General features: G+C 33.3%; 1 protein-coding gene across 3 annotated transcripts in view; it reads left to right on the plus strand.

The window, feature by feature from the left end:
• Positions 1 to 22509, plus strand: part of Anln (anillin, actin binding protein) — a 59845-nt gene that overhangs the window by 13424 nt on the left and 23912 nt on the right. For 2 of the 3 annotated variants that reach the window (XM_046460654.2, XM_046460656.2), the window contains exons 4-19: positions 175 to 557; positions 2059 to 2284; positions 4338 to 4528; positions 4752 to 4859; positions 10350 to 10467; positions 13971 to 14084; positions 15172 to 15410; positions 16090 to 16235; positions 16510 to 16657; positions 17329 to 17464; positions 18491 to 18673; positions 20199 to 20325; positions 21067 to 21115; positions 21206 to 21262; positions 22074 to 22112; positions 22388 to 22409. In XM_046460654.2, the coding sequence (XP_046316610.1) occupies positions 175 to 557; positions 2059 to 2284; positions 4338 to 4528; positions 4752 to 4859; positions 10350 to 10467; positions 13971 to 14084; positions 15172 to 15410; positions 16090 to 16235; positions 16510 to 16657; positions 17329 to 17464; positions 18491 to 18673; positions 20199 to 20325; positions 21067 to 21115; positions 21206 to 21262; positions 22074 to 22112; positions 22388 to 22409 (2286 nt within the window). The remainder of the gene's footprint in view (positions 1 to 174; positions 558 to 2058; positions 2285 to 4337; positions 4529 to 4751; positions 4860 to 10349; positions 10468 to 13970; positions 14085 to 15171; positions 15411 to 16089; positions 16236 to 16509; positions 16658 to 17328; positions 17465 to 18490; positions 18674 to 20198; positions 20326 to 21066; positions 21116 to 21205; positions 21263 to 22073; positions 22113 to 22387; positions 22410 to 22509) is intronic. The other variant, XM_046460655.2, reaches the window with a different exon arrangement.

The following is a 22509-nucleotide window of genomic DNA, read 5'->3' on the forward strand; positions in this document are numbered from 1 at the left end:
GATTTGAAGAACTATTGTTAAATTTAAGTATCTTGGTATTTTATGCATACAAAAGCTTTTACTGGTTCTTAAACCTATTAATCTCATTTAAAAATTCTGTATGGAATGATCCTGTTATTATACATGAGTATAACTCTTAAACATGGTTTTAACTTTTTTTGAAAATATCTTTAGATGATATACCTGAAAGCGCACTCTTATCATTGCCATCTGAGGAAAAGGCAGCCTCGCCTCCCAGACCACCCCTTTCAGATACTTCAGCAACCCCACTTGGGAGAAGGGGCCGTCTGGCCAATCTTGCTGCAACGATTTGCTCCTGGGAAGATGATGTAAGTTACTCATCTGCAAAGCAAAACAGTGTACAAGAACAGCCTGGTACTGCTTGTTTATCCAAATTTTCCTCTGCAAGTGAAGCATCTGCTAGGATCAATAGCAGCAGTGTTAAGCAGGAAGCTACATGCTGTTCCCAAAGTGATGGCGATGCCTCTTTGAATAAAGCCCCATCCTCTAGTGCTGCTGATGAGTCTTTGGCTACAGCCTCAATTTCCAGCTCTTTGGTGAGTTAATACCATTTTGGTTTTTAAAAATCTTTTTTGTTATGACTAGTAATCATGATATATATAGATAGATATTTATATTATAGTATATGCACGATGTATTTATATATTTTTTAGAATGTTAGTTTTACAGAAAGTGAAAATCGTAAGTTTGGTAATCTATTCCAAGATAAATTAGCATTTTGCAACTGAAATTACACTAGTTAATGCAGATCTAAAGTATATAATCATATGACAGAGCCTCTTGGTCATCAAAGGGAAGGTAAGCTCTAAAAATTAATTCCTCCATTAGAATGCTATATAGATACAAATAATTAGATGATATTGACTATTTCTAAAAGACATAATAAATTAGTGGCTATAGTTGCCTCCAGGAAGGCAAATTTCTAAATAGTATTATTTTGGGGGGATACTTTCATTGTATGTTCTTTTCAAATATCTGAAACTTTTTTACTTTAAGTGTATTACCTTGAAAGTTTTAAAAAACCATGTTAAAAAAAGTGAGAAAGAAGCAGAGTGTCATGTTCTTGACCACTATCTTTTAGTGTAGAATTTTTGGAATTCGACTTGTACTCAGTCGCAGTTTTCCCAAATAATTAGAAGTGTGGCTTTGCACAGATTATTTAATTTTACAAAGCCTTATTATTCTATATGTAAAATGGGGGAAAAGGGTATTAGCAGGGCTGAAAAAATTAATATGCATAGCACTTAGCACAGTGCCTCCCTACATCATAAATATTGAATAATTTATTTATAGTTAGCCATCAGGTACATATAGGTTGAGCATTCCTAATCTAAAAATCTGAAATCTGAAATGCTCCCAATTCTGAAACTTTCTGAAAGCTGACATGATACCACAAGTGGAAAACTCCATAGCATAACATTATTAAAAATGTCATATAAAATTATTTGCAGGGTATGTATTTAGGTGTATATGAAATTTAAATGATTTTTTTTTTTTTTTGGTCCTGGGAATTGAATTCATGGCCTCATGTGGGCTAGGCAAGCACTCTGCCATTAAGCTATATATGTTCAGACTTGGGTCACACCTGCCAAGATACCTCATTACAAATATTTCAAAATATGAAAAAAGTCCAAAATTTGAAACACTTCTGTCCCAAGCATTTTGGATGAGAGATACTCAACCTGTATTTGGTTGAATTGATATAAGCTTAATCAAAATACAGATTAAAACTATAATTTTATCTACTATAGTTAAGAATTTAATGAAGATACTAGTAACAATAATGAAAAAAATTATAAAGTAGGGAGTCACCTATCATATAATATGTGGACTAAGCTACATATTATAATTTAAATAATAGCATTTTGTAAGTTGATTTTTTTTTTTTTTCAAACCAGTTTGAACCATCAGAGGTCATGAAGTTTTTTTTCGTAAGTCTTATATAGAGGTTACCATAGGATTTGAATTGTTTTGTTATAGGACTACCTATAAATATTGTGAATGTTATTGTTTACTTTAAGTGTTATCATGTTTCAGAAATCTACTTGTTCCCCAGCGAAATATTCTACATCCATCACCAGTGCTAAAAATTGTGAGGTACAAAATCCTGAGCTACTTCAAAAAACTTCTGTTAGTCCTCTGAAAACAGAGGTATCAAAATCAATTGTGAAGCCAACTTTAACCCAGACAGTTCCATCCAAAGAAGAACTAAAATCAGAAATTTGTCTGCAGTCTCAATCTAAAGACAAATCTACAACACCAGGTTATGTATTTTTAAAAAATCTAAAGTTGCTGCTGACTATATTTAAGATATGTTCTCAGCATTTTGAATATTTCTAATTGTGAGTGATAAGATGTTGGTTTGCCATGGCAAGTGCCCAAACATTCTAAGACTTCTTATTGAGCTTTAATTGATTGAATGACTATTCATTACTAGCCTATTAATTGGTCATAGTTTTTGTCTTGTTACATTTTAACAGTTTAAACAGGCTTTTCCTGGGATAATCCTGTTAGATACTTTTAAAACTAATTTGGACTTTTAAAACTAATTTGGATGCAGAAAAGCATATGTAACTGGGAACCACATTTTAGGGGCAAAATGAAAAAACATTCTTGTAACCAGGTGTGCAGAGCAGTGCTTCTCAACTTTCATTGTGAAGTCACCCTAACAGAGAAGTGAGTGTGCATACAAATGACATCACTCTCAGTTATTTTTACATATGTGTGTACTGTGTGTGAATGCATGCAAATAGAAGTTTGTATTTCTTACCGTAGTAAACTGATACTCCATGAAATGCTCTATTATATTATGTTAAACATATATCTTCTGGCACAATTCACATATTGTTGGTTGAGAAATGCACAACTGAACAATATGGCGCAAATAAATGGTGATAGTATTGACTTTGAACTATATTCTTTTTTCATTGGAAAGATTATTTTAATCTGAAAAATAAAATCTTCCCAGAAACTAGTTATCCTAAAGGGAAAGTAGACAGAAAGATGAATGGAGTAAGTAGAAATTATTAGCGAGTTTCCAGATGGACTAAAATGAAAATTAGAAATAAGGGGTTAGGGGATAGCTCAAAGGTAGAGTGCTTGCCTAGCATGTACAGGATCCTGGGTTCAATCCCCAGCAGCCCCATACTCCCAAAAAAAGAGGAATTGAAAGCAATATCTTCACATGGAATAGGACTAGTTAATTCCAGTTTCCTAAAACTTCAGGCTTAGATAAGAAGCATTCTTTTTATATTCTTAGTTACTGTGTGTAATCAGAATCACATTACCAGATCCTTAGAGATATTTAATTTAGATGTTTCTTTGTATTCATAATGGACTCTAGTTTGAGATATGGTACAAAGTGGTAATAAGTGACAGGTGGAGTCCTCAAAGTATGACAACAGACAAATTTTGCCCTTTTTTTTAGAAAAAAAAAAACAAAGAAAGTTTTCTTGGAACAATGCCAAATCCTTTTGTTAACAGATTTTCCTGTGGTTGCTTTCATGCTATAATGAAGAATTATATAGTTGCAATAGAGGTCACGTGGGCTACAAAACCTAAATATTTACTCTGATGATTTATAGGAAATTATTTACTAACCTTTGACATAAATAAGCTTATTTTTATATGATGGAGGAGGTCACATATACATCATTTGCCCTACTATAAATGTAACATACTCTTTCAAAAAAGTACTGTTTTAAGACTTTGTAAAATCAAGACATCCCTTTGTTGAGTTGGATAATTCATAATTTTTCTTTTGGTTGGTGGGGGGGAACTGCAGATTTTCATGTAGTAGACTTGTAAGAGAAATATAAAATAAATTGAACTCTAGAAATGTAAGTAGTTAGAAGTTATTATTGTATAATGGTCAGGACACTTATTTTTAAGGGAGATTTATTAATTTATATGTAGTTTACTTCTGACCACTTAAATTATTATTGTTTCATTTGAGAATTTTCTAATCCTCACTGCCCTTTTACTCTACCTTCTTAATTTTTTTTTTTCCTCTTGTGGTGCTGGGAATGGAACCCAGGGCCTTGTTTGTATTAGGCTAGTGTTCTACTGAGTAATATCCCAAGTCCAAAATTCTTGGTTTTATTTTTTTTTTCCTCTTTTAAAGAACTGAATTCTAATTTAAGGACATGCAATTAAATAGAATTATACAGTAATTCTGTGAATATTTTCTTTGTGAATTTAGGTTCCTAATAGAATCAAAGCATATTGTAACTATAATGGATTTATAACTTTTCCCATAGAAATTATAATTATGACTTATTTTGAGTAGCCTACAAAAATGTGTATGTTGTCTGTAGGAGGAAGAGGAATTAAGCCTTTTCTGGAACGCTTTGGAGAGCGTTGTCAAGAACACAGCAAAGAAAGTCCCTCTCATAGCACACCCCAGAGAACTTACGTTATCACTCCAAATACAAAGGCCATTCAAGAAAGATTATTTAAGCAAAACGCATGTTCATCTACTACCCATTTAGCCCAACAGCTCAAGCAGGTATGGCTTGTTGGATTTAACGTTTTTTATTGCATGGTCTCAGCATGGAACCTAGAAATCAAGATGTGAATTCTGTTACCAGTCTTTTTACCTGAGATAAATAGCATCTTGATCTTCTGTGCCATGTTTTGCAAATTGGAAATTTTGTCTATTCTATTTGCAATGTGAACTTTAAAATTTTTAAACTGGCTCTTGTGTAAAATACTACTTTTGATGGGTTTAGGAACGTGAAAAGGAACTAGCATGTCTTCGTGGCCGATTTGACAAGGGCAATTTATGGAGTACAGAAAAAGGCGAAAACTCGAGGAGCAAACAACTAGAAACAAAGCAGGTATTGTAAACAAAAGATAAAATCGAACTTGGTACCTAAGTAGTGTTGGTATCTAATTTGTAGTTCTGTATTGTAGAACAAAATTTTTTACACACTTTCCTGTTCAATTAAGTGTGACACCTTCCTTTCATAAACCGCTTAGACACTTTCCTTTCATAAACCGCTTAAATGTACATAACAACTTTACTTTTCTTACGATATTTTCTCTTTCAGGGGAACTCTACCATATTCACTGATGACCTTAAAATCAAATAAAAAATTATTTTCACCATTCAATTTTAGATAGTTAATTCTCCTGAGATGCTGGTTCCAAAATGTTTTCCAGAATCTACTTTTGTCATTGATGACTATTTACCTCTCTCAAAATACCATAGTTATATGATCTGTAATTCTTTCTGTTAACACATACCTTCCCAATTTTTCTTTATTCTTATCAAATTTCAGTCTTCAACAAAAGCTGACTTAAATGTAGACTATATTCTATTTTATTTACATGCCTACTACGTACAAGGTATTGTGTTAGAATATATTTTGAGCTAGTAGAAACATGGTAGGGACAAACGAAGTACAAATGTAATCAGCATTCTTTGAGAAAGGTCTACCTGCTTGATTTTGTTTTTTTTATCAGTTTTCTTGCTTAATAAGTGACCTTCCCAGAGTTTTGACCTCAACCTCTTTTCCCCCTCTTATTTGCCCTGGGAAGTCCCTGTCCCATCTAAATTCAGCCAAAGGCAAAAATGCTGATGAGCTCAGCTTTGTTATGTGCTTATCTCACTCCTGAACTCTAGGCTTGATCGTCTAGTAATTCTTTGCAAAACCTTTTCCTGGTAGTCTTTGTCTTCTTATTGTTTTATTCTATATTTCATCATGTAAAAAATAAATCTAGAAGATCTTTGGCTTCTTCCCCTTTTTTATTTGTGCCTTCCCATCTGCTTGCCCTTATTGCACATGCACATAAACACATATGTCCAGTTATAAGCTTTGTATTGGACACCCTGTTTCTAATTTGGCTACTCTCTAATCCTTCTTCCTCATGGCTGCCAGAGAAATATTTTTTAAAGGCAAATATTCATGTATTCCCTTGCTTAAAATTTGGGGAAGCTCCCCATAAATATCATGAGAAAAATGCTTGAACAGCTTGGTTTGAAATGTGTCACTTCTTGCTGGACTCTTTCTCCTACTCTTCCAGAGATGTGCTTCAGCCCTGTCATACAGAGTATTTGCAGTTTTTCAAATGTACCCAATTTTTCAGATCTCTCTCTACCTTTATCTTCCTGTTCTTTCTGTCTGGAGTAGGAGTAAGCAGAGAGTAGGAGTGCCATAAGTTTGAATTGGAAGGAAGGAAGGAAAGAATGTGCTGATCCTTGTCACCAGCATACAATGGGCTGCTGTTATCTTATAACACCTCTCCAGGTCCTCTATGCTCCTCACTATTTTGCCTCCTTTGGATGCAAACTATTCACAGAGTACTGTCTCCAATTTTTTTCTTCTCTCCTGACTTAAGGTCTCTCCACTTAGGCTCTTGCCACTATCCCCTCCCCATTTGTGATCTTCAGTGATCACTTTCAGTCCCCACTTTTTTCTGGCTTGACCTATTGGCATTTGACATTTTTGATTATCTTTTCTTTGAAGACCTGCCATTATGTATATTCTCTTGGTTTTCCTCCCATTCTTTGGAGAGTATAGGCCAATGGTTCTTAACTATTTTGTACTACATAATTCCATTAAGCCTATGAAATTCCTCCCCAGACAGTGGCATATATAGGTGAACAAAATTCTGAACATAGTAATAGGGAGTTCAGGGCTCTCCTTTCCACAAAAGAAGCAGCAAAGAGATAGGAGGAAAATGTAATTGAGTACAGTGTTAAAGTCAAATGAAGAAGGAAAGCTTGGGGAGGGAAGGCGTGGTCAGTATTGTCAAGTGTGGGTTGAATCAAGTTTACTGGGGTTTGAAGTAAGTTTGTTGTGATGTGGTTGGAGCAGTTTTGGTGAAGTGGTGAAAAATGCCGTAGTAATAGATTGAGGAGAACTGAGGAGGTGAAGAGTAGAACCAGTGAGTGTAGGCAGTTCTTAGCAGTTTGGTTCTAAAGGGGAGAGAGAAGGCAGTTGGTGCCGGAGGGGAGGAAGAAGCAAGGTACAGTTTGTGTTTGTTTTCTGGCTTTTTGAGACTCAAGTCAATTTTTGTGTCAATGTAAAATACCTAGTAGCAAGCAAAAAGTTAGAGAAGTTAAGAAGATTGAAGGGAGAGAGGTGACTGTGAATGAACTTGGAGCACAGTGATGGGAACAGAACCAATTTGAACAATCTTGTGTGATAAAAAGGAAATGGGTGGAGCTGCAGGGTATAGCTCAGTGGTAGAGTTTTTGCCTAGCGTGTGTGAGGTTCTGGGTTCAATCCTCAGCATTACAAAAATACATACATGCATACATACATAAAGAAGTGGTGAAACTCCAGGTACTGGTGGTCTTAGGATCATGATGGCAGAAAACTGATGGACTATCTGTATGATAGTGCCTATTTTGTTCATTGTTAAGAAAAAGAAGGTGACCACTTCCCAGCCTTTTGCTAAGATCAAGTATAGGAAGGAAAGGTAATAGGTGTAGTACTTACAGGATGGTGGAAGAGAGGGCTAACAGAGAAACAAAAAATAGGGAGTACTGTTGAGACTTAGATGTGATGTGAGAACATAAATTTATTTATTATTTTATTTTATTTTTACCAGGGATTGAACCCAGGGTGATTAAGCACTGAATCACATCCATACCCTTTTTCTTTATTATCTTGAAGCAGTCTTGCTAAGTTGCTCAGGGCCTCACTAAGTTGCTGGCTGGCTTTGAACTTGTGATCCTCCTGCCTCAGCCTCCAAAGTCATTGGGATTACAGGCATGTGCCACTATGCCCAGTTTGAGACTATAAATTTATAGTGGAACCAAAAACTCCATAGGTGAATTTTCTCTAGGTATGTCAAAAGAGCCTGGATAGAGATTTAGAGAAGTTGGGTTGTTCCAGGATTGAGATATTATCAGACAAGAGGAATGGAAGTATGCTTAAGTTAAGGAAATTGAATATACTGGTAGGATAATAGTTTCAATGAAGGGTCATTAGATCTATCCTGGATGAAGGTATAAGAAATTAGGTAGAGATGAAAGGAAGAAAAGCATCAAATAACCAGAGGTATCTATGACACCAAAGAATGGGATCTTATAATTCCTAAGCAAGAGGACTAGAGAGGTTGGAGATGTGGTTATGGTGAGATATTTGGGTTTGGGATTTCAGAGAAGCACAAATAGATTTCAGGTGATGGCATTAGAGCAATAGTAAAAGTATCTGGAGTTGAAGTGTTCATGCAGTTGAGAGGCTGAGGTATTTATTATTTGGATAGCCCTGTGGCTTCTGATGTCATCTTGATGATGGCAGGTTTTGAACTAGAGATGTGTTGGAGAATGCAGGGGAGAGATTCTTGTATTAACTGATACTAATGAGTTGGGATTGAGAGGCTGGAGAGTACACTATAACCAAATGGCTAGTCTCAAAGAATAAGAGCTTTAAAAGGGTTAAAGCTGGACACAGTGGTGCATACCTGCAATCTCAGTGACTCAAAAGGCTGAGGCAGGAAGATGGCAAGTTCAAGGCCAGTCTCAGTAGCTTAGCAAAATCTTGTCACAAAATAAAAACAATAAAAGGAATTGGGGGATGTAGCTCAGTGGTAAAGTACTCCTGGGTTCAATCCCCCCAACCCCAAGCCCCTAAAAAAAGCAACTTAAAAAAGAGTTAATATCATGGAAACATTAAGAACTAATGAGGAGGCTATTGTCATGTTGTCAGGGTTTAGGGGAGAGAACTACTTTTATTTCAGATGTTGTAGGTTAAGTCCTGTTTTTACCAGAGAGTAAGTTTTTTGTTTTTTTTTTTTTAATTAGAATGAAAGTGGAGGGAATATTTAGTGAAGGAGATAAAGATTTAGGGTGTTTGTTATGAAAGAGGATTGTTTGGATACGCTAAAAGGTTTTTGAAGAGGGCCATGCAGGCAGAGTTTGACTTGCAAACAAAGTCCAGAACAGTATACAGGTGACACTAATAAAGAAGAGAAGAAGATGAAGGTGATAAGATTATTGCAATAGTTAATATTTATTAAATGCTTACAAGATGCCAGATGTTTGGATACCTTTATTACATTGTATCATTGAATCCTCACAATAATACTGAAGTTATTTTCCTTCTTCTGGGTAAGGGACTAAAGTTGAGGTAAGTAAATCATTTGTCCAAGAATGGTTCCACTGTTAAGTACTGACACCAAGGTTTCTAGAAAACAAGACCTGACCCCAGAACCTTGCACTCTAAGTGCTGTGTTTATTGTCAGGCAGTGAGCCACCATAAAGGGAAGAGGGGTATAGTGATTATGTTTGGCTTTATGTTTTTAAAGCTTTTACTTAAGCCTTTGAGAATTAGTATGGTTGCTTTCCATTATTACCAAGTGGTTGGTTTATTCATTTACTCCATAAATGTTTGAGTGTTTACTGTATATAAGCTTTTTACTCTAAAGGTAGTCTCAGCCCATTCATCTCACTTCTGAAATGTTCTTGCCCTATCTCTGTTTTCCCCTTGTCAGACTCCTTGTCTGTGGTTAAAACAGTCTGCAATATATATTTGAGAATTTACTTTGTTTTTGTACATCCAAAACTTCTAATATACAGAACAAATATAGTCTGCTCTGAACTATATAAGTAGCTCTGAACAAGGATACTGAGTTTGGGCACTGGCACTGCTAGTCACTGTGTGTGAAAGTTACTTAACTCTTATGTGCCTAAGGTTTTTTCACTTATAAAATGGAGGTAATAGGACATAGCTACGAGGGTTATTGGGAGAATCGGGCAAGGCAATATTTGGTTGTTTCTGTTATTGCTTTAATTGGAAAGTCTTCAAACAAACAAAAAATGAATATTTATCTTCTATGACTTTGTTCATGATAAAAAGACTCAGATGCAGGGTTTTTTTTTTTTTTTTTTTTTCTTCTCTCCTTTTACTTTGTGATGTTTTTGTCCTTTCTGCTTTCTCTGAATTTTACCTTCTTGAGTAACTGTTAAGTGGAATCCTGATATAGGAACCGCCACCAGATTTTTTAGGTATGGATTGAGATAAGTGACATAGTGGGAATTGTTTATCCTTTTGCATGGTTTGCACTTTAATTTCTATGTAAAACTGAACTCTGATGCAAATTGTAATTCCCTCTTGCCTCCTAGTCTCTAAAAAAGATTTACATACTGGGAATTAACAAGAATTTAAACTAGCACTGAGGACTTGAGCTAATCTGGACCTTTTTATATACATTGTCATTTTTATTCTGAGGTAACATATAGAATAATATTTAATAATAGTCTTATTTCATTTAATAATTTTATAAGATTTTATAAAAATATACAATTACACTTTATAAAAGATAAAATTACAGTTTTGAAAAATAAAATATTCCTCTTTATTTTATTTTTGCAGGAAATTCACTGTCAGAACACTCCCCTCAAGAAACAAGTAGTCTCAAATACCCACTCACTTCCAGACAAGGTGACAGAAAATCAGATACCAGCAAAAACCTCTACTACAGAACCTACAGGTCAGTTTTTTCATTTCTAATTCATTTAAAATGTATCTTCCAGTCTACCATTGATTTGGCAATTGGATTAGAAAGCAAAAGTGTTGCTTTTTTAAAGATATTAATTTCTTCCTTTTAACTTACTTTTTCATTTCTAAGCATTCAGTGGATTTCCCCTTTAGTTCTCTTTCTAGATTAAGAACTCATATACTGTTGATGAGAGTGTTATTTCTACAACTTTTTTGGGAGAAACATTCAATAATACATATTGAATTGCTCTTTAATTCAGCTTTTCTGCAAGTGTTTCTGGGAGATTAAATCCTGAACTAGTTAGGAGGCAGAGCTATATGTACAAAGAGATAGCACTGTTTATTTTTTATTTTTTTTAATTTTAATTATTAGTTGTTCAAAACATTACATAGTTCTTGACATATCATATTTCATACATTTGATTCAAGTGGGTTATGAACTCCCATTTTTTACCCCATATACAGATTGCAGAATCACATCGGTTACACATCCACTTTTTTGTATACTGCCATACTAGTGTCTGTTGTGTTCTGTTGCCTTTCCTATCCTCTACTATCCCCCCTCCCCTCCCCTCCCCTCCCATCTTCTCTCTCTACCCCATCTACTGTAATTCATTTCTCCCCCTAGTTTTTTTTTTCCCTTTCCCCTCACTTCCTCTTATATGTAATTCTGTATAACAGTGAGGGTCTCCTTCCATTTCCATGCAATTTCCCTTCTCTCTCCCTTTCCCTCCCACCTCTCATCCCTGTTTAATGTTAATCTTCTTCTCATGCTCTTCCTCCCTGCTCTGTTCTTAGTTGTTCTCCTTATATCAAAGAAGACATTTGGCTTTTTTTTTTTTGGTACTGGGGATTGACCCCAGGCACTTTTCCACTGAGCTATATCCCCAGGCTTTTTTATTTTTTGTTAAATTTGAAGGCAGCTGGGGCTGGGATTGTGGCTCAGCGGTAGAGCACTCACCTAGCGCGGGTGGGACCCGGGTTTGATCCTCAGCACCACTTAAAAATAAAGGCATTGTGTTGTGTCCATCTACACCTAAAAATAAATATTTAAAAAAAAATTTGAAGGCAGGGTCTCACTAAGTTGCTATGGGCCTCACCAAGTTGCAGAGACTGATCTTGAATCACCATATTGTTTCCATAGCAGTGGCACCATTTTATATTCCCACCAAGAGCGCCCAAGGTCTTCAGTTATTCCACTTCTTACCAATGCTTTGTTATTTTCTATTTTGAAGTATTTTTCCTTTCTTTTCTTTTTTCTTTTAATAACAGTCATCTTAATGATGATATGGGTGATATGTCATTGTGGTTATTATTTGTATTTCTCTGAATAGTGATATTTAACATCTTTCCATTCAATTTTGATCAATTGAATTCATCTCTGGAGATATGTAATGCAAATCCTTTTCTTATTTTATAATCCTTTGATATATTGTTATTGACTTATAGAAGTTATTTATACATTCTGAATATTAACCCCTTCCTCAGATATATAATTTGTAAATATTTCCTGCTAATCCATAGGTTGCCTTTTGCATCTGTTGATTATATTTTTTGACACACAAAAGTTTCTAAGTTTGATGCAATCTATCTGATTTTGTGGGGGGAGGGTTGCTATTGTCTTCTTTTGGGTTTATGTTCAAGAAAATATTGTAAAATCCAATGTTGTAAAGCTTTTTTCCTGTTTTCTTTTTATAAATTTTATACTTTTGTGTCTTACATTCAGTCTTTAATCTATTTGGAGTTAATTTTTAAGTGTGTTGTAAGAGTCTAACTTCATTGTATTGCATGTGTATATCCAATTTTCCTAGCATCGTTTCTTGAAGAAACTCTTCTTTTCCTTTTGAATTCTCTTGATGCCCTTTTTGAAAATCATTTGATCATATATATGAAGTTTCATTTCTGTGTTCTCTAGTCTGTTCTATTTTTTAATTTTTTTTTTTTTTTTAGTTGTTGATGGACACAATACCTTTACTTATTTATTTATTTTATGGTGCTGAGGATTGAACCCAGTGCCTCATATGTGCTAGACAAGCACTCTACCACTGAGGTACAACTTCAGCCACCTATTCTGTTCTGTTGATCTGTATGTTTGTCTTTGTGCCAGTACCATAGGGCATTGGTTATTGTAGATTTATAATAAATTTTTAATCAAGAAGTATGAATCCTCTAGCTCTGTTCTTTTTAAAAAATATTTTGGATATTCAGTTCCCTTTAGATTCCTTATGAATTTTAGGATATAGCTTTGTTTTTTAATATCTGAAAAATATGCTAATTAGGGTTTGATGGGAATTGCACTGAATCTATAGGTTACTTGGATAATGCTGACATAGTAACAATATTAAATCTTCTAATCCATGAACATGGGTGTCTTTCCTTTTATTTGTGTCTTCCTTAAATTCTTTTTAAGCAATGTTTTATATTTTCAGAGTATAAGCCTTTCAACAACTTGGTTAGATTTATTTCTAAGCATTTTATTCTTTTTTGGCATAATTGTAAATGGATTTGTTTTCAAAATTTCCTTTTCGGATTTTTCACTGTTTCTGTATACATACTCAACTGATTTTTATGCATTGATTTTGTATCCTGTGACTTTGCTTCACTTATTAGTTCTAACAGTTTTTTCTTTTTATTTGGTGTGATAGAATCTTTAGGATTTTCAATATATTAGATGCTATCATTTGTGAATAGAGATAATTTTACTTCTTCCTTTGTAATATGGATGTATATAATTTTCTTTTTCTTACCTAATTGCTTTGGCTAGAATGTTCAATGCTCTGTTGAATAGAAGTAGTGACAGCAGTCATCTTTGCCTTGTTGCTAATCTTAGAGGACTATTGAGTATTGAGTATAATTTTGACTGAGGACCTTTTTTTTTTTTTTTCCCCTGTACTGGTGAGGTCTTGAACCCAGAGGTGCTTAACCACTGAGCCACATCCCCAGCCTTTTTTTAATATTTTATTTAGAGACATGGTCTAACTGAGTTGCTTAGGTCCTTGCTAAGTAGCTGAGGACTATCTTTGAACTCAAGATCTTCCTGCCTCAGCTTCCTGAGTCTTTGGGTTTACAGGTGTTTGCCTGTAAATAAAGTTGTAATAAAGCTGTGGACTTTATTATGAAGCAAGTAGATTTCTTCTAGTCCTAGTTTTTGAGTGATTTTTATTGACACTTTTTTAAAAGGTGAAAAATTGCAAAACAGTATAGTATGATCACCTTCTGATAAAATAAAATAAAAGATATGCACATTTCTACATACAGGGAAAACTGAATGAAAAAAACAATAACCTGGTAATATTGGTGTCCCCTTTCTTTATCTCAGTTGGGAGGAAGAGATAGGAAAGTCAAGTGAGGACAGGTATATTTAGAAGGTTCTCTCCATATTTCTACATTTGAATATCTTAAAGGCATAGTTTTATAATAAAAAGATGATTCCTTAATTTAAAAATTCTAGGTTGTTATGTCTTTTAATGCAGTCTTTCTCAAAAATTGTTTTAGGTTCTACCGAGTGCAAAATGACGAAGTCTAGTCCTTTGAAAATAACATTGTTTTTAGAAGAGGAAAAGTCCTTAAAAGTAACAACATCAAACCCAAAGGTTGAACAGAAGACTGGTTGGTTTTTATTCTTCATTTTTTTTTTTAATTTTAATTTTTTATTTGTTCTTTTTAGTTACACATGACAGTAGAGTGTATTTTGACATATCATACATGCATGGAGTATAACTTCCCTTTCTTGTGGTTGTACATGTTGTAGAGTTACACTGGTTGTGTATTCATATATGAATGTAGGAAAATTATGTCTGATTCATTCTATTGTCTTTGCCATTCCCATCTCCCTCCCTTTACTGTATTCCTCCCTGTCCAATCTGGTGAACCTCTACCTCCCACCCCCTAGCCTATTGTGAGTCAGCATCTGCATGTCAGAGGGAACATTCGACCTTTGCCATAATTTCATTCTTATTTATAGCTGAATAATATTCCACTGTGTATATGTACCACTATTCTTTATTTCTTATAACTTTGGCCACATTATAAAAATTAATATATTAGAATTACATATTCAAATATACAGTGTCCTGTATTTTAAAAATGTGATTTTATAATATTCTTTTTTTTTTTTAAAAAAAACTAGGATATATCTAGCTTCCACAAAAATCTCTGTGGTATTATTAGCAGTAATTGTTAGGTAATTGTTTCACCCCTGTGAAAATCTGTTTAGGACTGCCATTCACTTTCATAGGGAATGGGACTGCCATATTCTGCAGGTGCTATTAGGGAGTTTAGTGGCCCCGAAGGCTTATTTTAGAACTGCCCTATGTGACATTAGTGTTTGCCTATTTTTGTCACCCAGGTGAAAAAGCAACCCGCACCAATATGAAAAAAGTCATTTGAAAGAACATGTTTTGAAAGTCTGAATCTTTTGTATATTATCCTATAATTTGAGTTCTTAAATTTAATATTCTCTACTAAATCCAAGGCATTGAATCAGCTTTTGATGGACTCAACCTTCATTTCTTATAAAATGTTATTTGAACTTAGAAAAATTTCTTTGTTTCATTTGTTAGTAGAATTTTGTTGAAATGAGAAGTGCTTTTCCTCAGCATTTTTTTGTCGTGTTTATTTAGTAAGCACATGAATGTTAGATCTCCTTTGCTTTCTCTTCTTAAAGCCTTAAATGGAATCCACTCATATTTTTCAGAAGTGGTACGTGAAATTGAGTTGAGTGTGGATGATGAGGATGATATCAACAGTTCAAAAGTAATTAATGATATCTTCAGTGATGTCCTTGAAGAAGGTGAGCTAGATATGGAAAAGAGTCAAGAGGAGATGGATCAAGCAGAAGCAGAAAGCAATGAAGAGCAGGAAGATGCACTGAATATCTCCTCAATGTCTTTACTTGCTCCGTTAGCACAGACAGTTGGTGTGGTAAGTCCAGAGGTAAGAAAAGACTAAATGTAAACAGGCCCATGACAAAAATAAATGAGTTAATATTAGATCCTCCCATCCTGCTTTATTGGGGATTTGGCACTTTGTAGTTAAGGAGATTTTGTAAAACTAATGAACATTCTCTGAAGAGATTAAAACTCTTCAGTATTTTGCTGTTTTTCTTAATCTCCAAATAGTAATATGGCTTACAAGGGCAGACATTGGTTATAAATCTTGGCTCTGACATTTATTGTTATTTAACCTCTCTTCAAATAGTTCCCTCATTCATTAAATGAGGTTTACAATAGTACTTATATCAGAGGGTTGATGTGAATATTAAATTATGTTAATATATTAGTGTTTAGCACCAGACATAACTAACATTCATTGAGAGCTAATTACTATCATTAGCTGTCACCCTAAATTGGATAACTGCAGCTCTGGACATTGATTAACATATTTTTTTAAAAAGTTACCAATGTAGGTTTCACTTATCTTTGAACCATTATTCATTTTCTTTTTAGGAATTTATTTTCAAAGTCCTTTGGTTTTATAGTGAGTCAGTTGACTTGTTGAATATTTATTTCCTAATAATGAAGAATTCATTCTTTTTAGAATTAAATGAATTATCATTTAGAATCAATGTTAATCATCCATAAAATCTACCCATATCTGATGTGCTTTCCTGCAGAATTTAGTTTCCTCACCTAAATTGGAATTGAGAGATACTCATACAAGCGATGAGAGTCCAAAACCAGGAAAGTTCCAGAGAACCCGTGTTCCTCGAGCTGAATCTGGTGATAGCATTGGTTCTGAAGATCGTGATCTTCTTTATAGGTAAGGTGATTTGGGGAAGGTATTGGTTCACTCAAGTTCACGGTTTAGATACAATACATAAGTTGTATTACAATTTATATTTATAATGTTATTAATAACTTACCTGTATAAAAATTTGGAATAACTTTTCAGTCTCATTCACCAAATGGCATTTCCATGGTGGTGAAATGTTCTGCTGATATGTTTAATTTTATCAAATTCTGTTGACATGTTCAATAATGGATAAAGCTCAGTGTGATGCTGGATTTCTAACAGAGTCTAACTTTTCCTGAAGCATTGATGCATATAGGTCTCAAAGATTCAAAGAAACAGACCGTCCTTCCATAAAGCAAGTGATTGTTCGGAAAGAAGATGTTACTTCAAAATTAGATGAAAAAAAGAATGCCTTTTCAGGTCAAGTTAATATCAAACAGAAAATGCAGGTATGCACTTCCAGAGAAAGGGGATTTAGGATGTTTCTCGCACTGGATTGTGAATTCTTTGAGGTCAATGGCCCAGTTTTCTTCCTTTCTATACCTTAAATGAATAGAAGAGTATCTGACACAGGAGCTAAGTAAATCTCTCTTGAATTTGGTTTAATTTCCCAAAGATACTCTTTTTGGAAAAGTCAGAAGCTTGTTTCATATTGCTGAAATATTTATTAATTTTTATTTTTTGCAGTGCTAGGGATTAAACCCAAGGCTTCATGAATAGAGGAAGTATTCTCCCACTGTGCTACATTCCAACTCTGAAATTTTCTTTTAAAACATGTTGGTTACAAATATCTTTAAATTATAGCTATTAATTGGATGATGGTAAAGTTTGAAATTTATTTGGTGCCTCAAGTATTCTTTTTATGTTAAGAAAATATTTTCTTCATTTCTACCTTGTTGGATAGAGTCTTTTACTGGAAAAAGTGTTTATAGTTTAATTTATTTATTAAATGGTTTTGGTACATAGTCTAGAAACCTGAGCAGTGAAACTAACCTTTTGATTTTACTCTTTGAAAAATTTGGAAACTACCCAATTACATTAGTTAGAATTCAAGCTTAAATAAACTGAAAATGATGATTAAAATGTGTACTTTTCCCTCCTCTCATTTATGTTTCTCTAGGAACTCAATAATGAAATAAATTTGCAGCAGACAGTGATCTATCAAGCTAGCCAGGCTCTTAACTGTTGTGTTGATGAAGAGCATGGGAAAGGGTCCCTAGAAGAAGCTGAAGCAGAAAGACTTCTTTTAATTGCAAGTATGTGTGATATACCTGAAAAATTAAAAAAATGTCACTAATCAGGGAAAACTTATTTCCTCTGGTATATTCAGAAATCTCTAATTTTTTCCCCATTTTTTAAATTGGTACATTATAGTTGTACATATTGATGGAATTTGTTTTTACATATTCATACAATATACAATTTAACAATATAATTTGGCTACTATCACTTCACAGTACTTAGCCCCTTTGTCTCCCCTCGTTCTACCCCTTGGTCCCTTTTCTCTACTATGCTCCCTTTCATTTTCATGGGGTCTTCCCCATCTTCATTTCCTTTTTTCCTTATAGGCTTCTTCGTATGAGAGAAAACACAGTACCCTTAACTTTCTGAGTTTGACTTAAGAAATCTCTAATTTTAAAGAAAAGACTTTCTTTTCTCTTTTTTATTGGTATTGGGGATTGAACCCAGAGGCACTTTGTCACTGAGCTATATCCCCAGCCTTTTATATTTTTATTTTGAGACAGACTCTCACTAAGTTGCTTATTAGGGTCTTGCTAAATTGCTGAGGCTGGCCTCAAATTTGTGATCCTCCTGCCTTAGCTTCTCAAGTTGTTGGAATTACAGTCATATACCACTACACCCAGCTGTTTCATTTGATCTGTTATTTGTTTCTTATAAAGTTTTATTTTCCATATAAAATAAAATGAAATTTGCATGAAAGATAAAGGTAACTGGAATTAGAATATCCTAAATGTATGTGTGTGTGTGTGTGTGTGTGTGTGTGTGTGTGTGTGGTATATATACACATATTATGTGTCCATCTCTCTCTGTGTATGTTTGTGATAATGACAAAGTGTGTTCGATTGGAAAGATGATACCACACCAGAAAGATGGTCAAAAGTTGAAGAATTAAATTAAGACTTGGTAAAATAGATGAACAATTGAGATTTTACCAAACATTTATCACAAAAGAGTTATTGATTTTATCGCTGGTCTTATGTACAATTGCCACATCAGTGTGTTTTCTTGAATTGGGATATTCACTCGCTATTTTTACTTAGCTGAGAAGAGAACGCTTTTGATTGATCAGCTGAATAAACTGAAGAATGAAGGGCCTCAGAGGAAGAATAAGGCTGATTCCATATTCCAGAGTGAATTTGTCCCATCCAAAGGATCAGTTACTTTGTCAGAGATCCGCTTGCCTCTAAAAGCAGATTTTGTGTGCAGTACAGCTCAGAAGCCAGGTATTGTGATTTTTTTTTTTCCCATTAACAACAGCATGTTAAATTATGAACTTCACTTAGATTGAATTTGTATAAGGTACAAGTAGCACATGTATAAAGAAGCAAAGCTTGTTTTTTGAACCTCAAAGATTCTTTTATCAACATGTATGTATAAGAATGAATTGAACATAACTTTCCTATGTTCATGTATGAATATACAACCAGTGAAACTCCACATATGTTCAACCACAAGAATGGATCCTAATTAGAATGTCAAAATACACTCTACTGTTTTGTGTATCTAACAAGAGCAAAGAGATTAAATGATTATCATATGCCTTCAAAATTTATTTTTAGAAAATTATGTGTTGTGATTTAAACACTAAAATTGATTCTGGAAAGTTTTTTTTTTTTAAAGGTAATGTGTATAAAAAAATAAGGGAATATTTGATAACTAAGGTTGCCAGTCTGTACAATAATGGATATAGGCCTATTTATAAGTAAGGCTAAATGTAAATTTAGACGTAAAATATTTTCTGAAGATGACAGAGCAGACCATTTGACTTTTATTAATTAATTTTATTGTAGAAATGTACTGGAACATTTCAAAGAACTTATTTTGCTTACCGTATTCTATTTTAAATTTACTTCATTGTTTTATAAATTCTGAATTACTATTGTGTGGGTCATGAGTGCCTCAGTGGAGATTCTTCTATTGAAATATTTCCTTTGCCCTCTGGATTGAATAATCACTATAAACTTTAAAAAATATGTATTCTAGTAAAATTTTTTTCTGAGCCAAGTGGATACCAGGGCAATATGACAGTAGAATCTGAAAAGAGAGATGTATAAGTATAGTAAGCTTAAAATTTTATTAAATGTTGGATAAACATCAGGGTTCTTTTAAATTTTAATGTGTGTAGAACTTTTCTCTTTGAGGAAACAGAAGACTAGCCATAGGTGAGAAGTGAATTTGAGGTATTTGGAGAGTAAAATAAAAGTGTGAGTGTTATTGTAGGAATGAGCTAATTTCAGTTCTAATTGTTGTAGTTTTCTGATTTTGATATATTGTGGACAAAAAACAACTGATAATTTAGTATGGATCTTGACATATGTGATTATTTAATGATAAATAGTGAAATAATAGTTAAGGTTTTTATTAGAATTTGTCACAGTGTAACTTTCATATTATTTTAATTCCAGTTTTGAAATAATAAACCATAATTTATCCTTTGGAGGTATATAGTATTAGCAAAAGAATTAGGGGTCATTAAGTAAAATTCAGAGTAAGCAAAAATTGAGTAATGTGGAGTAAAGTTATTTCAACTTACATAATTGGAAGAGACCTTGATGATATTTATTCCAAGATTATAGCTGTCAGATTATATCTTACTTTTTGTTTCTGAAAATTAATTTTTATTGATTTTAAATGCAAACTTTATGTAAGTCAGTTGCCATATGACTTTATTACTTTGGTCTTCCAGAATGCCAGTTAACTAAATCTGATATTACTTGTGCTAATTATGTAATGTGTTATTTCTTACAGATGCAGCAAATTACTATTACTTAATTATGCTAAAAGCAGGAGCTGAAAATATGGTAGCCACACCATTAGCAAGTACTTCAAACTCTCTTAATGGCGATGCTCTGACATTCACTACTACATTTACTTTGTAAGTAAATTAGTCTTTTTGTGGTTCAGACATATTTTCTTTTAATTAAATTAATGTAGACTAAGCATGCAGGTGACATTTATAGTACCCTCCTCCCCACCCATGGCCTGTGCATGTATTCTACCACTGAGTTACTCACCAGCCCTTAATAATCTTTAAAATGTGGACAAATAACTCAGTTTTCCTTTTTTTTTTTTTTTTTTGGTGGTATTGGGGATTGAGCCAGGACCTTATACATTCTAGGCAAATGCTCTACTACTGAACTGTATATCCTGCCTCTTTTTGGTTTTACTTTTTTACATGTTTCTCATGTTTCTAGTGAGTAGCACATTTTTTCCATGTGACTATAAATATTTTATATTTTGAAGTGTTATACACATTAAATCTGGACCACAATTTTTTATGTATGCTTTAAATCTAATAATGTACTTAATATTCAGTCTCAATTGAAAGATTTTAGATTTATTTTGAAAAGTACAGAGTCAAAATTTAATTTGAAAACAAATTTTGCTTTTATTATGTAAGATCTGGAGTTATAAAGTTCTGACTTGTATTAATGGAAAAAAAAACCACCCAGATTATTCTTGTCCATTTTTATTGTCTCTAGTTAAAAAACACAATGGATTCCTTTACTTTCAGAGTCTTGTAACAACAGTATTTGTGACATTTGCAAAGGTACAATTTAGGTTTTTTTTTTAAAAAAACAAAAAACAAAAAACGTTTTATTTAATTATTTTTCAGGCAAGATGTGTCCAATGACTTTCAAATAAATATTGAAGTTTATAGCTTGGTAAGCCATTAAAACTTTCTAAACTAACCAATAGTATATTTTTCTTAATGACAGAAGATCAAGCTAATTGTATTTTGGGTTTGTGTATAGGTACAGAAGAAAGATTCCTCAGGTGCTGATAAGAAGAAAAAAACATCTAAGTCCAAGGTGAGAATTATAGATACCTAGTAAAAATATTTTAAGCAGGAATAATTATTAATTTTAATTGATTTATAATTTTTAGTAAACTGAAAGTAAATTTATAGTGAGTAATCATGATTTTAAGTGTAAGCTCCTGATATACTCAGTCTAGATAAGTCTCTTTTGTCTGTGTGTACCTGACAGCTGACTTTTAAAACTACCTAGAACTTTTCCCCAGTGCTTTCTTCTGTACTCTTATCTCACTCATTACTCTAAACCAGTACTTAATGAATGATGTGGTTACTTGTGCAGAATAATAAGAAACAGAACCTCCAGCTTGGTTTCTAACTTTCCAAGTCTATATTCTTGTTCTTTGTCTAAGTCATAATTTCTTAAAAATTTGTTTCTTCTGACTTTCAGTTGTAAAAATAAAATGAAGAAAAATGAAAATTATAGGCTTTGTTGTTTGTTTTTTTAGCACTAATAAGAAAGGAATAGCAATAGGGAACAATCTTTAATAAAGGATGATATATTCATATTAAAGAATTAAAGTTACTTTTCTGTGGAAACATCTCAAAGTTAGTTTTTATGTTTTTTGCGTATTTGAGGAAAAGTTTATTCTGGGCTCATGGTTTCAGAGACTTAGTTTGTGATTTCTAACTCCATTGCTCTTACTCTGAGGTGAGCAAGACATCATGTTGGAAGGGGAAGAAACCTGATCATCACATGGAAGCCAGAAAGGAGAGAGACAGGGGCGGAGAGAATGTATACAACATTAAGTTAGTTTTAAACTCTGAATCACAAAATTGGAAATAAATGAATATATTTTTTCTTCTAGGCTATTACTCCAAAAAGACTCCTCACCTCCATAACCACAGTAAGTAAAATTTTAAGAAATTGGGATTTCTTGAAGAATTTCATCTTACACTTATGATTATAAATTGGTTAGCTAATTATAAAGCCCTTAGTACTGTGAAAATATTTAAAATATATTAATGGGGGGAAAGCTCTCAATATTTATATAAGAAAAAATGTTTTTGGAAATGTAGTTTTTGTAGTGTTAAGGTTTTATACTTAATACTTAAATCTTCATATCAAATAAAGGAAATAACTTATGTTTCTTCTTTATATATGTTTATTTATTTATTTTAGAAGAGCAACCTTCAATCTTCTGGTGAGTGGATCCTGGACTATTTGAAACTTTAGAAATGAGCATTTTTCTACATATATAAATATATCCATTTATGGATGGGCTATCTTGACTTATAAGAGTT

Source organism: Marmota monax, unplaced genomic scaffold, assembly GCF_021218885.2.
Source record: "Marmota monax isolate L192 unplaced genomic scaffold, Marmota_monax_Labrador192_F-V1.1 WCK01_AAM20220418_F8-fsc00107, whole genome shotgun sequence".
In the NCBI taxonomy this organism is placed as follows: domain Eukaryota; kingdom Metazoa; phylum Chordata; class Mammalia; order Rodentia; family Sciuridae; genus Marmota; species Marmota monax.